Source organism: Chelonoidis abingdonii, chromosome 14 (assembly GCF_003597395.2).
Source record: "Chelonoidis abingdonii isolate Lonesome George chromosome 14, CheloAbing_2.0, whole genome shotgun sequence".
NCBI classification, from domain to species: Eukaryota; Metazoa; Chordata; order Testudines; family Testudinidae; genus Chelonoidis; species Chelonoidis abingdonii.
Genome location: NC_133782.1, coordinates 35,231,026 through 35,246,145, shown reverse-complemented (window position 1 = coordinate 35,246,145; position 15,120 = coordinate 35,231,026). Strand labels below are relative to the sequence as shown.

The window sequence follows — 15,120 nt, the reverse complement described above, 5'->3', positions numbered from 1 at the left end:
TGCGGGAGTGGTTTTGGATTAGGGGGGTGTGAGGTGTGCTGGGGGGACGGCTGCATGTTGGGTGCGTGATGTCATAAGCACGCGAGGTGGGAGAGGCCGCTGTGTGGAATGGGATTGGCGCACGGGTGCAGTCGGTGTGCTGAAGTCAAATAGCTCTTGAGTGGGAGAGGCAACTGTGTGGGATGGATGCCGGGGTCGCATGTCGCTTGCGAGAGCGTGAGCCCTCATGTGACACTTAATACAATGCTGAGGCACGGGACGTATCTGTGGGTGCAGGAGGGTAGTGAGTGTGTCACGAGGGTAAGTATGCCCAGACTGCGGAGTATTGTAATGTGAGCGCGTGTAGGTAGCGATAAGCGAGATACGGAGTTTTCCAGAGCTAATACTTTAGCGGAATGAAGGTCGAGCACTTGGTTAAGTGAGATGTACTGTGAAGCGACCGAACAGGCGGGTCAGAGTCAGAAGTAAAAGAAACAACATATTGATGATGGATCAAGCTGCTAAAAAGGGCGGAGCCAACAGCACATAGGAACGAACAGGTTTCTAGAGTGGTGAGCTATGAGATGCTAGTATCCAGGCAGAATAATACCAAAGTACTTGTGGCACTATGGTAGCTAGACTAAATTATAGTGGGACAAGACCTTAACTACTTCTTGGTAGAACCCGACGTTCATCAGATATGCATGAAGTGAAAAGTTACAGAGCAGGTATAAATACAAGAAAGGATGGGTTGCTTTATCCAAATGTGAGGTCAGAATCTAGACGTGTGATAAATCAATTAAACAGCAGGATACCTAAGTGAAGGAAAATAACTTTTGAAATGGTAAGAGAGTGGCCCATTACATGACAGTTGACAAAAGATGAGTAACTATAGGCAAAAGTAGTATGGGGAAATTAAGTTAGGTTTTGTAATCACCTCAACCACTTCATCTTTATTAGACCTAATCTGATGTATCCAGTTTGCAAATTAATGGTCCAGTTCTGCAGCTTCTCACTGTTGGAGTCTGTTTTTGATTTTTTGTTGAAGAATTGCCACTTTATGTCTGTTATCGGGAGTGAACCGTGAGAGATCTGAAGTGTTCTTACATTGGTTTTTTGAATTGTATCTTCCGATGTCAGATTGTGTCATTTAATTCTTTGCATAGAGACTGTCCAGTTGCTAATGTACTTGACAGAGGGGCATTGCTGGCGAATGATGCATAGTATTACATTGGTGCAGGGGTGCCTCGCTTTTTGCCCCAAGCACGGCAGGCCAGGCTGCCTTCTGCACAGACGCACCACGAGGGAGGTCTGCGGTCCGTGGATCGCGGAGCCTGCGCGGGGTCCACTAGTCCGACAGCTTCGGCGTACCCGCCGCTGAATGCACCCTGCGAATTCTGCCGGGACTGGCCAGATCTCCCACAGGCAGAGCTGCCGAAGTAGCCTCTGACGGTTGCCTCAAGCGACCAGTCAGGCATGCCCTCTGCTGGCTTGACGCCAGGCACGTGCCTTGGAGCGCTGGTGCCTGGAGGCTGGCACGCGATAGTAGATGTACAGTGAAAGGAACTCAAGATGGTGTGGATGATGTGTTAGGTCCTATGATGTGTTACCTGAATAGATTATGTGACAGCAGTTGCAAACCGGGTTTTAGCAGGGTTTGGTTCCGAGTGAGTGTTTTGGTTGGGGTGGTGTGTGGCTGCTGGTGAGTAATTGTGCCTTCTAGGTGAGGACTGACTGTCCTCCCAGGTCTGAGAGATGAGGCATCCATCCTTCAAGATAGGTTGTAGATCCCTGATGATCGTGCTGGAGAGGTTTTATTGCGGGCTGTAAGTGACGGCTAGTGCGTTCTGTTACTTCTTTGTTGGCCTGTCCTTGTAGTAGGTACTCTGGTATCCTCTGGCTCTGTCATCTGTTCACAACGAGTGGTATTGCAGGTTTTAAAGAACACTTATAGAGATTTGTAAGGTGTTGTCTCTGTCTGAGGGATCAAGAGCAAAGTAGTTGTATCTAGAGCTTGCTGTCAGCAAATGGATCGTTATGATGTGGTCTGGATGAAAGCGTGGAGGCAGTGTAGGGAAGTATAGCATCGCAGTAAGGTCTGGTATAGTCGGTGTGTGTTAATTGCCATTGATTATAGAATGCAGTGTCTAAACGATGTGGACTCTTGTGTGGACTGGCCCAGCTCGACTGTTGATAGTAGGTGGAAATATTTGAAATATTGGTGGAATTCCCTCAAGGTCCTCCTTCCCATAGGTCCCAGATGATTAAAATTCATCATGTAGTGCAAGTAGAGTTGGTGTATAAGGGATAGAGTGAGGAACGCATTGTTCAAGTCAGCCATATAAAAATGTGGCATTACTGAGGCCAAGCGGGTCCCACAGCAGTCCCCGCTGACAGATGAGATAAATGTCTCCAAAATCTGAATAAGGTGGGGAGGATGAGCACAGAAGTCAGCCACCAGGTTTGCGTGATGGTACCGATCCGAATGCTAATCTCCTGATTGGCTTGTAGGGCCAGTCTTGTGTGGACTGCTGGTGGAAGGGACCCATAGAGCAGGATGATGTTCTGGAATATTCACGAAGTATGTATGTTCTCAGGAAGTCAGTGGTGTCTCAGATAGCTGGGAGCCGGTAAAGTGTAGGGCCTGAGGAAGTGTCTAGTACTCAGATAATCCGTGCCAGGGTGCCAATGCTTGAAATGATGGGGTGTCCAGGAATTCCTAGGTTTATGGATTAGGGTAGCAGGTAGAATAAACCCCTGGTCGAGCTCTAGGGCGTGGTTCAGTGGTAGATTTGTTCCTGTCTTCTTAGGGAGTTTCCTTGAGCAGATGGTGTAGTTTTCTTTTGGGTAATCCCAATGAAGTCAGAGGGTAATGGCTGGCAAATCGTAGTATACAGAGTTGTCTAGCACCCTCTTGTCATATTCCGACTGACTGGAAGAAAAGGTGTTATACAGAGAACACAGTCTGTCATCTCTCAGAGTGTTTCTAAAAAGGACACTTTGCTAAGAAAGGTGAATGATGTCTGTCTAACATAACCTATCCCAATGTTTGAGGAAAACATGAAGTCACACTTCAGTGAGTGCCTGCAGATCTCTCGTAAACAGGAATGCCTTATCCCCTTCAGTTGCAGCAAGGAAACCATATGTCCTAGAATGAATTCCATCCCTGGGGAAAAAGACAACAGGAAAGCTCTGAGAGCAGGAAGGTAGGGAGTGGGAGAGAGGCTCAGCAGGAGAATGTAGCAGGAAAAATTACAGCGGCACTCCTCATGCCAGAAAAAAAAAAAAAAGCCCTTTCCTCACTGGCCTCCCCAGCCAGAACTTGACTGCCATGCACGTGTAGCCTACATCCGGAGTGTGGACACTGCCTCTGTTCCACTGCAGCATGGTAACTACAGTACCTCTAAACACACTGCTGCCCCAAGGGGTGTGCAGTGTAGACATACTCCCATAGATATTAAGGACAACTATATCAATGACACTAAACGCTTCTCATTAGCTTTCTGAAGCTGAAAGATCTCTTTCCTTCTGGTGGTTTCTCCCCCATCTTCACCCCTCAGTTTTCAATGGCTTTGCTATTTCACAAATCGTGGGCAGGAAGTGAAACTTCACGAGAACATGTCAATGGGTGAAGCAATAAGCAGCAGGAAGAAACAGTGCTGGAGCTATTTAACAAAGAATAGAACTTGGGGGAACATTCAAATTTATTCTAATAGCTGACAAACCAGAGTCTGATACGGAAAGACCAGAACTGAGACAGACTTTCCAGCACTCTTACAAGTCTGATCCCTCACCTCTTGCTATATTGCCCCCACAGAAAAAAAATACAATAACATGGGAAAGAAAACCAAGCTAGGAGTTGAGATAAGAGGGGTAATATAGAAAGCAAAATGGGCACATGAAGTTTGCAGCTATTATATCGTACTGAAAAGTTGCATCAGATATTAATCATGTAAATGACCCGTGAATGTTACACATCACTAAGCATTCAACTCAGTGGTATTCAATCAAGTCCACCTAGACAGACTTGAGTACTAGGCACCATGCCAGCTGCTTGTCCACTTCACTGATTACATGAAAATATTAATGGGAAGGAAGGAAACTGACCTCTGAAAAAAGTTGGAGGTAAATAACTCAACATGACTTAATAGCATGTCCTTTTCCAAAAATGTCCTCAAAAGGTAAAAGTTCTTTTGCATTTTCTGACTGCAAGGAACTCAAATTCCCAGCCTTTCCTACCTATTGTAAAATTTAAGCTATGTGCAAAGTCAATCTTCAACACTCATACATGTACTTTCTGTTGCTTTATTTTCCAACAGACACATTGCATGTTAACAAACTGCAATCAGTAAGTCGAAAGTAACTTGTGTCTGGCAACTTTAAGAAATGAAAACACCAAATGACAAGCTCGACCTATGGATGATATCATGGCTCCGGGAAGAATCCATAGGGGAACCTGATAAGCCTGCAGCTAAGCACTATAAAATCTGTCCAGATTGCTATCAGTGAAGGGATGGTCTGCATCAGCAAGAACATAGACAGACAGTTCGTATTTCCAGAAACAGGAGAAACGGGAGAATAACACAGGGGAGGACTACCCAAACCCAAAATTAGCACTATAAGGGGGGTGGGCTCTTGAGAGTTTCCTAAAGCTTACCAAAACCTGTGACAAAAATAAGTCAGTGTCTACTTTCTCTTGAGAAATGCCTATGAACAGTAGTTAAGGCAAACACTGGAATTAGTACCTGAGGATGACCTCGTAAAACCTAGTCTTAGACAGAATAAGAGGAATGTGCACCTTCACATCCAGGAATCATAGGAAAAAGCAAGTGGCCAGGAACCCAACCCCTTGAAACTCAGAGCTAGGGTACAGTTTGGCCCGCTAGTAGAATTCCATCATTCTCTGTCCTTGTTTCCAGTAAGCTGAGACAATGTGGCTGAGGCAAAGCTCATGAACTCCTGTTCCCACCACTCGCACCATCTTTTGCAGCAACCTCTGACTGAAAGACATATATCCATCTGAGTAAGTCCATGCCGGTATATTTTGAGATTCACAATACCTTGACAATTTTGGCCCATAGATTCGTATAGCCAGCTAAACTTTTTATATCTCTAATCCTATCGCACCATAAATGTTTCAAAAGTATGTCAAGTCCTTGTCATCGAAGGCTGAGAAAGCCAAATTACAATAGAAAACTCAGTCATCTCAAGAAGGGGAAAATGGCTAGAAGAAAGCCATTAAGATTAAAACACAAGAAGGTCCAAAGGTGACAGCTAACGAAGAACCCAGACTACTTAAGACAGCTCATCTAGAAGCACAAAAGTTCAACATCATATTCCAGGAACATGCATCTCTGTCAAGTTAAGTGTTGAGAAAATTAATGAGGCCAGTAAACCTCGATTTCAAACACATACATCTCTCTCCTCCCCTTGCATTATGTTTGTCTGGCAATTTTTGATCCAGTTTACAACTATATAGAAATTTCAACAGCCAAGCATACTGAAAACAGCTTCTATCAGTTTAGGCTCAAATCTCATTATCCTGAATCTGGCCAAAAGGCATTGACAAACCGTTGTGCAAATCTTCAATTTGTCACACAATGATGGTAAAAGAGAAACTGTTCAGAACCAATCAACCTATCTGGTTCTCATTACTCTGATTTTTTCTATTAAAAATCCTCTGAGCTCTGCAGATAAACTGGACTGCTCATCCAGGAAAAGCATTCAATCAAAAAAAAAAGGGATGCAGTGATGTTATCAACAATGCGCTGCAGGTCATTGTACCTCAGAACACCACGATAAGTGACAAATAGAATAACACAGTGAACAAGGCCTTACTCTGTCTCAAATGATCAACAGCTAATGAATCGCTGTAAGTCCCATGAAAGGGAAGACTGCATCATATCTTCTCTCGAGCGCCGCCCCTGGCCGAGAAGTGGTCCGTGCAACTCTCTGCGCATGATCTATCTTCGCTCATTCAAAGGCCCATCAGCCAGTTATAATACAGTCGTGTGCAAATCTGAAAGCAAAGCAAATCCCGTTTTGGGTGCAATAGTACCACAGGCCCCTGCCCAGTGGCCTCCATGGACCGAATGGTCCGTCTCAGTTGTTCCCTGATATCCAGAATAACAGCCGTGCCACCATGAAGCCCCTTCCCTGAGGGGCGCCAATGTTTCTCCTTCTTCAAGCGGCTTTCTGGGCCCCAGGCTCATTTTCATCAGACCGACACTGAATCGGACGATTATGTTCCTCCGTGTACAATGCTGGGACCACCTTAAGTCAGTTCCTCTTTCTGGTGCCTTAATCCAACCAAAAACTTCCCCAATGACTAATGAGGGTCGGGGTGGGGAGAGTGACTACCTCCAGGCCTTTGCATTATCTGACTTTCCAGTCCCAGGACCAGTGGACCTTCTGTAATAGCAGCTGTTGCGTATCCCTTTAGTCACACTGCTAACTACTCTTACTAGAAATTCCCTGGGTCACTTCTGCTAGAACTTTCAGATACTGCAATGCTGCTTATTTTAATTCTTTTTAAACTAGCTCTAAGTGGTCAAAACTACTTAATGTTCATGTTCGATATTATTCTGTTGAGCGAAAAGACTCTCACTCCATAATGGTGCTTCCCATATTGAGATACGAAAGAGAAAGAATCTTTCTCTTTCTTTTTCAGTTCCCATAGTGTCTCCCTAAGACAAGAGTAGCATCACAACAGGGAAAAAGTAGTTATCACCAAATGTATCTCGGGACCACTAAAGCACAGAGAGCAAGTCTAATAGACAAACAGCACAACCTCTTTCCCCACAACCTCCATTGAGCACAGGCAACGCTTATAAACTACCATTGATAGAAAATCTGCCAGCAGTGAAAACTCTCAACACTATAAAAATACAACATAAAAGAACATCTGACACTTTTTTTTTAATACACACACTACAGCAGAAAGTCTCATCATCGCTATTTAAAGCTATATTAATTGCTTAGTCTCCAGAATTCTTATCTGGAAAAAGGTGAATAGCTGCACTTGAATAATGTTTGATTGGTTAGGATGAAAACTTTAGTTACAATCCCAAGCCAAAATATTTTGAAAATTAGTCATGTAGAGCCTTGAGAGTGGTTGAGAATTCTTAGAGATTAATTAGGCTAAGCTCAATTTCAAGGACCGGAAATAAAGTTGAGTCCATCCTTCCAATATAAGTGGTTAGAGATTAGTAACCGTAAATATCAAAGTTCGATGAACAAGTGAAGTAGTTGCTTCAGGTCAAGGACAGGCATACTAAAAAGCTGTAATTTAGAACTATAAGGAAAATAGTATTCCTGGAAGGCGACGGCTACTAGTCATCATAAGAAGTTTGATTTAAAGGTGGAACTTTTTTGTTTTGGGATTGTAATTTACTTAGCAAACTTTTGTACATTAAATTGACAGTATTTGGTAAATATCAATCACCCTAAATAAAAACACAGGAATTCATTTGGATTTGGGGTGGATTTGGTCAGATAAGATTACTTTCATTGTTAATCACACTATTCCATATAATATTCTTGAATGAGGGAATTTTTCTCCTTCTCCTAAATAACTAGATTTCACACCATGGGAGTTTTATGAAACATTAGGTATGGGAGAAGATTCATTTTATGTTTGTTGTATCAAGGCGGCTACTATATAAATGGCATATATTTTCTATCCAAAATAGACTTTTTGAAAGTTCACGAAACTTGCGAACAGTAAAGTAAGTACAAGTTTCTCTTGAAATAAACAAGATTTGTTCTCTTCCTCCCTAGAGTTATTTGCTTTGGGCCAACTCGATAACTATACTTATGCCGGCCCGGACTGGGGTTCTGCCACCGAATACACTAAAAATGCTATTTTAAATAAAATAATAAAAGAGATGTCTTCCACTTGAAGCTATCACCTCCAACAGTTTCTCTTTTCTTTTCCAAACCTGAAGCAGAGAGAGGACGATAGAAATTCTCATTAAAACAAAAACCTCAAAACAAAAAGGTACAAAAAGTTCTTGTTGGGGCAGTTTTAAATATCTGTCTCCCTTGTGGGTCTCCAAACACAAGAAAAACAAAAATCATGGAAAGCAATAAAAGTTTTTAATTAACAAACCATACTTCTTCTTTCAGCTGGCCTGTCTTCAATGCCCCCCTGTCAGGGTTGAATTTCCATGTCCAATGACTCTGGGTCAAGGTGACTTTTTTTCAATTGGCCAGAACTACAAACCTACTCTATTGGGACTGTTCCTCCCCTCTTTTCTTATTCACAACATAGAGCATTCACTAGTTTTATTTCCAAAGCTCTGTGATGAAGAATTGTAAAATCAACACTGTGTAACTTCGGACTGTTGTACAGAACCTCGTTACTCACATTCTAACTCTGTACCCACCAAGGTTAAAACCAGCTCCTTGACGTAGGCGTCATGACTTCCCCCGAATCATATGCAGGTTCAGGTGAGGTGTCTAAGCTACAAGCAGATCTTATTGAAAGTTACAGAGTAAAAAGGAATCATAAATAAAAGTAAAAATATGTGGGTGGGAAGGCATTGGCTAACAATGCCTTAACTTTATTATCGAGTAGGAAAGCGTACCCTGACATTTGGGCAGCTGACAAATGTCCCATATCCAAAGCTTAAAATATCCGCCTCTCCTTTCCAGCTCAGCTCAGCTTACAGGTGCGAAATCACATGGCTCAATCTTGGCTATGATGATTCGATCCCTGGGTAGGGTATAATTCTTTTGATGCAAGAGGGGGCTTCTACCACTTCAACACAACCATTGTGTGTACCTCATCTAATAATAAATATTTTCTATTAAGGATCATTGATAGTAATATACAATTCATATCTTTTAATCCAGTATAATTGCAGATAAACTATCAGTTTAGCTCATTCTGTGCTCCTGATCTATGGATATCCTTTATAGGAGGGGTATTCGCGTCTCTGAAGACTCCTTCCCCTTCTCTTCCTACCTTACCCTTCCCTCTCTCTTCCCTTCTCCTCATAGAATTGGGACCCAGTAATGGGTTTAGGGTAACTACATAAGAGTCATTAGCCCCTTGCAGGTCCAACTGTTTTGGGAGATTCAGTGCTCTTGGCAGGATAAAAAGCATTATTATGACACATAGACCCTAGATTAAAGTTACCATTGGGCCAAGCAATATTAACTCCCATATGGACTCAGGCTCGCAAGCATTATTCACCAATCTAAATATTAGACTGGAGTCACTGGCTCGAAACCACGCACTTATCTTGAGGGGCCTACTAAACTACACCTTCTGTTGGAAATATAGATTTTGTTTATACGCCGCCTATAAGGGCTTTTCAGTTATGGGAAAAATCTAATTCCCAGCTTTTTTTTTTTTTCCCGCCTCAGCATGCTATGACCTCACGCACCCGACTGCACCCCCGTGCCCAGCCCATCCCTACACAGCGCCTCTCCCGCCTCAGCGTGCTATGACATCACGCACCCAACATGCCCAGCACGTCCCCACACAGCACACCTCCACCACCCCCTGCACCCAGACACTCCCGCCTCAGCATGTTATGACCTCACGCACCCGACTGCACCCCCGTGCCCAGCCCATCCCCAGTGCCCCTCCATCACCCCTCCATGACCCCCTATACCCAGCCTCTCCCCCATGCTATCCCTCCACACCTATCCCCCCATGCCAGCCCTCCGCACTCAGCCTGTCACCCATCCTGTCCCCCCACGTCACTCTTCCATCACTCCTACACCCATCCTGTCCCCCTAATGCCACCCCTCCACTTCCCCCCTGCACCCAGCCTATCCCCCATGCCAACCCTCCACATCCCCCATTGAACCCAGCCCATCCCGCCTCCCCTCCATGACCCCCTGTACCTAGTCTGTCACCCTCCACAACCCAACACCCCCCTGCTCCCATCCTGTCCCCCTATGCCAACCCTCCACCTCTACACTCAGCCTGTCCCCCAACATCACTTCTCCACATCCCCCCTGCACCCATCCTGTCCCCCACATGCCAACCCTCCACCAGCCCTGCACCCAGCCTGTCCCCTCACACCAACCCTCCACCACCCCTGCACCCATCCTGTCCCCGCACCCCTCCATGACCCCCTGCACCCAGCCTGTCCCCCGTCACTCCTCCACATCCCCCCATTCTCAGCCTATCCCCCCATGCCAACCCTCCACCACCACTGCACACATCCTGTCCCCCCACCCCTCCACAACCCAACACCCCCCTGCAACCAGTCTATCCCCCTACAACCCACACAGAGAACCCCCAGGTCATCTACACTCCTCCAGTCCATCCCACCCCATGGTCTCTGAATGTGCTGGCTCTTGGCCCCAGCAGCCCCCCATTGACCGCAGGGCAGGGGAGAAATACAAGGACACAGGAGGCACCGTGTCTCGGTCCAGCCCTCCCCTGCCCAGGAGCAGGGCTGTGGGACCCCCGTTCCCCCCCCTCACCTCGGGCACCACGTCGGCTGTAATCATCTCCACAGGCTCCGGGGAGCCCTGGGGCTCTGGGCTGGGCCGCTCAGGACTGGCCTCCTCAGGCTGCAGGGTAACAGGCTGGATCTGCAGGGCTGGCGGAGGCAGGATCTTGATCTGCAGAGGCGGGGGCTGCTGCTGCAGGTGGAGCCGCACCTTCTGCTGCAGGGCGGGCTGCTGCATGGCCTGCAGGGGCGGCGGGGGCTGCAGGACAGCAACCTGCTGGGCAGGGGGCTGGGGCGGGGGCATCTGCTGCAGGGGCGGGGGCTGAAGCCGGGGCAGCTGCATGGAGGAGGCGGCTGCGGCAGCAGCTGCCGCAGCCTGCAGCACAGAGCGAGTGACTATCTGGGTGGCACCCGTGCCCAGCTGCAGCCCCCTGGAGGTGACAGAGGTGACAGGGATGACAGTGACCACCCCGCCCTGCGAGGACAAGGGCAGCATCTGCTTGGGGATGATGATTTTGGTGAAGCTGGGCTGGGGTGGCGGCGGCGAGCAGAGGTTCCCGGGGGCAGGCGCTGGCTGAGGGGTGGCCGGTGGGGACTCGAGAACCGGCGAGGGGGCAGGGGGCGTGGGGGCCAGCGTGGGGGCTGCAGGGGCTGGAGCTGGCGCTGGCTGGGGAGCTGCTGGGGGCAGCACTGGGTTCAGGTCTAGCTCCGCCGTCTCGGCTGCCGTCTGCAGAGAGGGAGAGGGAAGATTAGCCCAAGAGCAGAGAAAGCCGGGCGGGGGGGACCATGAACAATGCAGGGCAGCCCTCTCCTCCCTGCAGCAACCCAGAGAGGAGCCCTAGGGGAGAACGGACAAGCTGGAGCCTCCTGTCAGGCGGGGAGAAGCAGCTGAAGCAGGGACCTTCCGAGAACTTGCTACAGTTTTGCTGGAGTCCCTCAGCCGTTTTCTCTGACCTTCTTCCTCCTCCTCCATCTCTGCTTCGTTCCACCCTGCTCCTCATCCAGCCCCCCTCTCTCCGCTGAGCCCAGCCTGCCTTCAGAACTGCAGGGCGCTGAGTGGCTGCCTGCTGCCCTCAGCCTGGGCTAGGCATACAGCGCCGAGCGCAGTGAGACCCTGTGCCTGACACACCTGGATAGCCCGATAGGCCGCCAGCGCCTTCAGATACTCCTTCTTCGCCGCCTCCGTCTTCCGCTTGTAAACCTGGCAAGGAAGGACAGGGGGTGAGCAGCAACACCCACCCCCAGCTCTGCCCCTCACTGCCCGTGCTCTTCCCCCCAGGCCCCCACTGCCCTACCCACCTGTTTCTGCTCCTCGCCCAAGCTGTCCCACATGGAGGCCACGATCTTGGAGACCTCCCCGAAGGTGGCGTTGGGGTTCTGGCCCTTGATGGCGGCCTGTGTGTCACGGAAAAACAGGGCATAGGCCGAGACCGGTTTCTGCGGCTCATTTGGGTCCTTCTTCTTCTTCTGCTTCTTGGTGGGTTTCTGCTTCCGCCCCACGTCCAGCACCACCGGCGCAGCCTTCTGGGCTGGCACCTGCTGCTGGAGACAGACTTCACCTTCAGCAGCACACGGGGGAGCCAAGCACCCGGCGGGGGTGGGGGGAAGTGGGAGCGAGGGGCCCCGGCGCTGCCCACGGGGGGGGGAGGGGAGAGCGAGGGGCCCCGGCGCTGCCCGCAGGCGGGCCATGCACGGGCACCAACAGCATCTCACCCGTCTGAACTCCTCAGGCTCGTCCTCCTGCAGGGAGCTGGTGGGGGAGGGCGTGGTGGAGAGCCGCTCCTCAGGCGACTGGGCAGCAGGTGGTAGGATGGAGCTGCCCCCCAGGCTCAGGCCCAGCTGGGAGCTCAGCTCGGACTGGTCGATGGTGGTCAGCTGGCCGTGCCCCATCAGTGCCCCAGGGCTCATAGGCACGTCTATTGTGACGGGCGGGTTGGTGCTGTACTGGGTGCCCATGGAGTGATCCAGGTCCTGGGGGGGCAGACACAAAGCTAGGGGGCCAGCCCTGGGAGGCACTGTCCTTCCCCCGAGGAAGCCCCCGGCAGCACCAGCCTCCTGCAATACCCCAGCCTGCTGCTACGTACATCCCCAGCCAGCCAGTATGGGGCCCAGGCTCCTCCCCAGCGCACAGCCAGGCACTACAGGGCAGTGCCTGGCAAGGCAGCCCACCCTCCCCTGCCCAGCCCGGCCCGGCCCCTCACCATGGCCAGCCCCCCCGCCAGGAGCCCGCCGCCCTGCTCCATGAGGCTGTGGTTCATGCCCACGGGCATGTCAAGGGCCTGCACGCCATACTGGGTGGAGAAGCCGGCGTCGGGTGCGCTGCTGGGGTCCCCCAGGTCATCAAAGTGCCCCACCACATCTGAGACGGCCAGCGAGGGGTCGGCGTCCAGGGAGATGGGCGGGATCTCAAACTCCTCATCCCCCAGGCTGGGGGTGTGGAACGTCTGCAGAGAGGTCGGAGACTTGAACTCGGTACCCTGGTGCCCCCTTCCCCCAGCCAAGGCCCACCCCATCTCCCTGGTGCCCCCCACTACCCCTCAACTGGCCAGGGCTCAGCCCTATGACACTGGTGCCCCTCCTGCCCCCTCTCCGGTCCCAGCCCCCATCTCCCTGGTACCCCCCTTCTCCCACCCCTGGCCAGGGCCCAGCCCCCATCTCCCTGGTGCCCCCCTGCCCCCTCCATGGGCCCAGCCACATCACCCTGGGGTGCCCATCACTACCCCTACCCCGGCCAGAGCTCAGCCCTCATCACCCTGGTACCCCCCAACCCCTCCCTCAGCCAGAGATCAGCTCCCATCTCCCTGGTGCCCTTCACTACTCCACCCCTGGCCAGAGGCCAGCCCCCTCTTCCTGGTGCCCCATAGTGATCCAGAGGATCTGTGCCACACCCTATCTTTTAAACTGTCCCTTGAAGGAACTCCTTCAGTGAACCAGACCCCCAGGGGGTCCCACTCTTCCTTCAGAGTCGGCCACATGGCTCCACGACCGAGCCTCTCGGCTCCAGCCCCCCTGCTTCATGCCAGGAAGTCCCACTGGGACAGCAACGTTTTCCCTCATGGGTCCTTCTCACAATGACCCTCTTCGTTTCCTCTCTCTGCCTCTGCTACTCGCCCATTCCCAGGGGAGCCTTGGTCTCCGCACAGGCCAGCTCCAACCTCCAGCCATGGGCCTCCTCCCGCAGACCCTGCTCCGCTCAGCTCCCATCCCAAATCCATCTCCCATTTTCCACCCTCAGCCGCAATGCCATCTCACCTCTGCCCCTGACAGGAAGGGATGAGCCGTCCCCGTGATGGCCAGGTAATTGTCATTTCCTCCAGGGAACTACGGGGGAGAGAAGAGATGTGGGCTGGGGAGGGAGAGGGAAGAGCCCAGCCTGTGCCCTTGGTCTCTGTGCAAACCCCAGCCCACAGGCATTCAACCCGGTACATGGGGTGACTGGCACCCGGTCCAGGTAGCAGCGAGGGGGAAACAAAGGAGTCCCAGGGGTGTTAATGGGGCTTTCCAGTCAGACACAGGCAACCTGAGTGTCTCTTGCAGAGGAGCCCTTGCCTCTCTGCCTTAGTCCCCCAGCCATACAGAGGGCATACTAGCACTGCACTGACTCTCAGGAGCACTGGGAACAGAAATACATTCAAGACTGTCAGGCACTCAGCTACTCTTGAAACAGAAAGCCAATAGAAGGACTTTAGCTTGTTCCTGTGTAGCTGAATCCATTTTCATAGCAGAGCTATTCCTGAACAGACAAACCCAAAGCCTGCAGTTTAACCCACGTAAGCTGGGCTCAAGCCAAGCCCTGGTCAAGGTTTAGTGGCAGAGCTATGTCTGTGACGAGTGTGACATTTATGCCAGAAAAACCCCACAGAAGCCACAGTAAAACTGGTATAAAAGATATGCAAGGAGAGCTTATTTCGCTTCCCGGCACAAACACTTTTATACCAGCAGAGCTGTCTCTACAGTGGCTAACTTAATGCTGCTGACATGGCCATGTTTACGTGTAGACAAGACCTGGCTCACAGCCTCTTTTGTCACTCTAAGGTGGCCTAGGGATCTGGGATTTCAGCCTGACCCACAGCGATCTCTTTGAGGATGGGATTTTACACAGGTTGAATAGAACTGACGAGAGTTTGCGAGTGGATGCTCAGGTGGGCGAGAGGATGCTCAGTTTACAAGTGTGAGTCAAACTGCCTGAACCAGTTTCACGCCAGCAGGAGGCAGGTGTTGGTCACAATCCAATCTCTTCATTACTTTGGTGTAAGGCTTCGTCTATACTAGCACTGGTTCACTGGCAGAGCTGGACACCAGCGCAGCTCTGCTGCCAACGCTGCCCTAGCAGAGATGCGCCTGATGCCAGCCCAAGAGAAACAGCATTTAAACAGGACACAGGTCAGGTCCCAGAGCCAAACCAGCTGCACCAGCAAATGCGCTTTTGTGTTGGCATCACCACGCCCAGGGGGTCCCAGCTCCATTATTCTGAGGGGAGAGGAGCAAGTGTGTGTGTTACACATGGACGATGGCAAAACTTTTACATGCAGAACAGGTCTGAGCCTCTGAATTCAGAACTCTCTAACCACCTCCCAAGCCTCCCACAACCACCTCCTAGGCCCCCAACTAGCCCCCAGCCCGCCGCAAACACTCCTCTGCAACCAACCCCACCTCCCCAGCCCCCCACAACCAGCCCCAAGACTCCTACAACCACCCCCAAGCCACCTTCCCAGCCACCCCCACC

General features: G+C 50.5%; 2 protein-coding genes across 4 annotated transcripts in view; one reads left to right on the top strand and one right to left on the bottom strand.

The window, feature by feature from the left end:
* Positions 1–14,960, bottom strand: part of TOX4 (TOX high mobility group box family member 4) — a 15,836-nt gene extending 876 nt beyond the window's left edge. Inside the window, exons 1-6 of one of the 3 annotated variants that reach the window (XM_075072380.1) lie at positions 13,647–14,960; positions 12,718–12,838; positions 12,108–12,365; positions 11,694–11,933; positions 11,524–11,595; positions 10,426–11,121 (exon numbers count right to left, since the gene is read on the bottom strand). In XM_075072380.1, coding sequence (XP_074928481.1) covers positions 10,426–11,121; positions 11,524–11,595; positions 11,694–11,933; positions 12,108–12,365; positions 12,718–12,838; positions 13,647–13,822 — 1,563 coding nt within the window. In that variant the 5' untranslated portion in view covers positions 13,823–14,960. Of the gene's footprint in view, positions 1–10,425; positions 11,122–11,523; positions 11,596–11,693; positions 11,937–12,107; positions 12,366–12,595; positions 12,839–13,646 lie in introns of all 3 variants that reach the window. The other 2 variants (XM_075072378.1, XM_075072379.1) reach the window with 2 other exon arrangements.
* Positions 1–15,120, top strand: part of RAB2B (RAB2B, member RAS oncogene family) — a 225,343-nt gene that overhangs the window by 200,809 nt on the left and 9,414 nt on the right. The gene's annotated exons all lie outside the window — the stretch shown is intronic.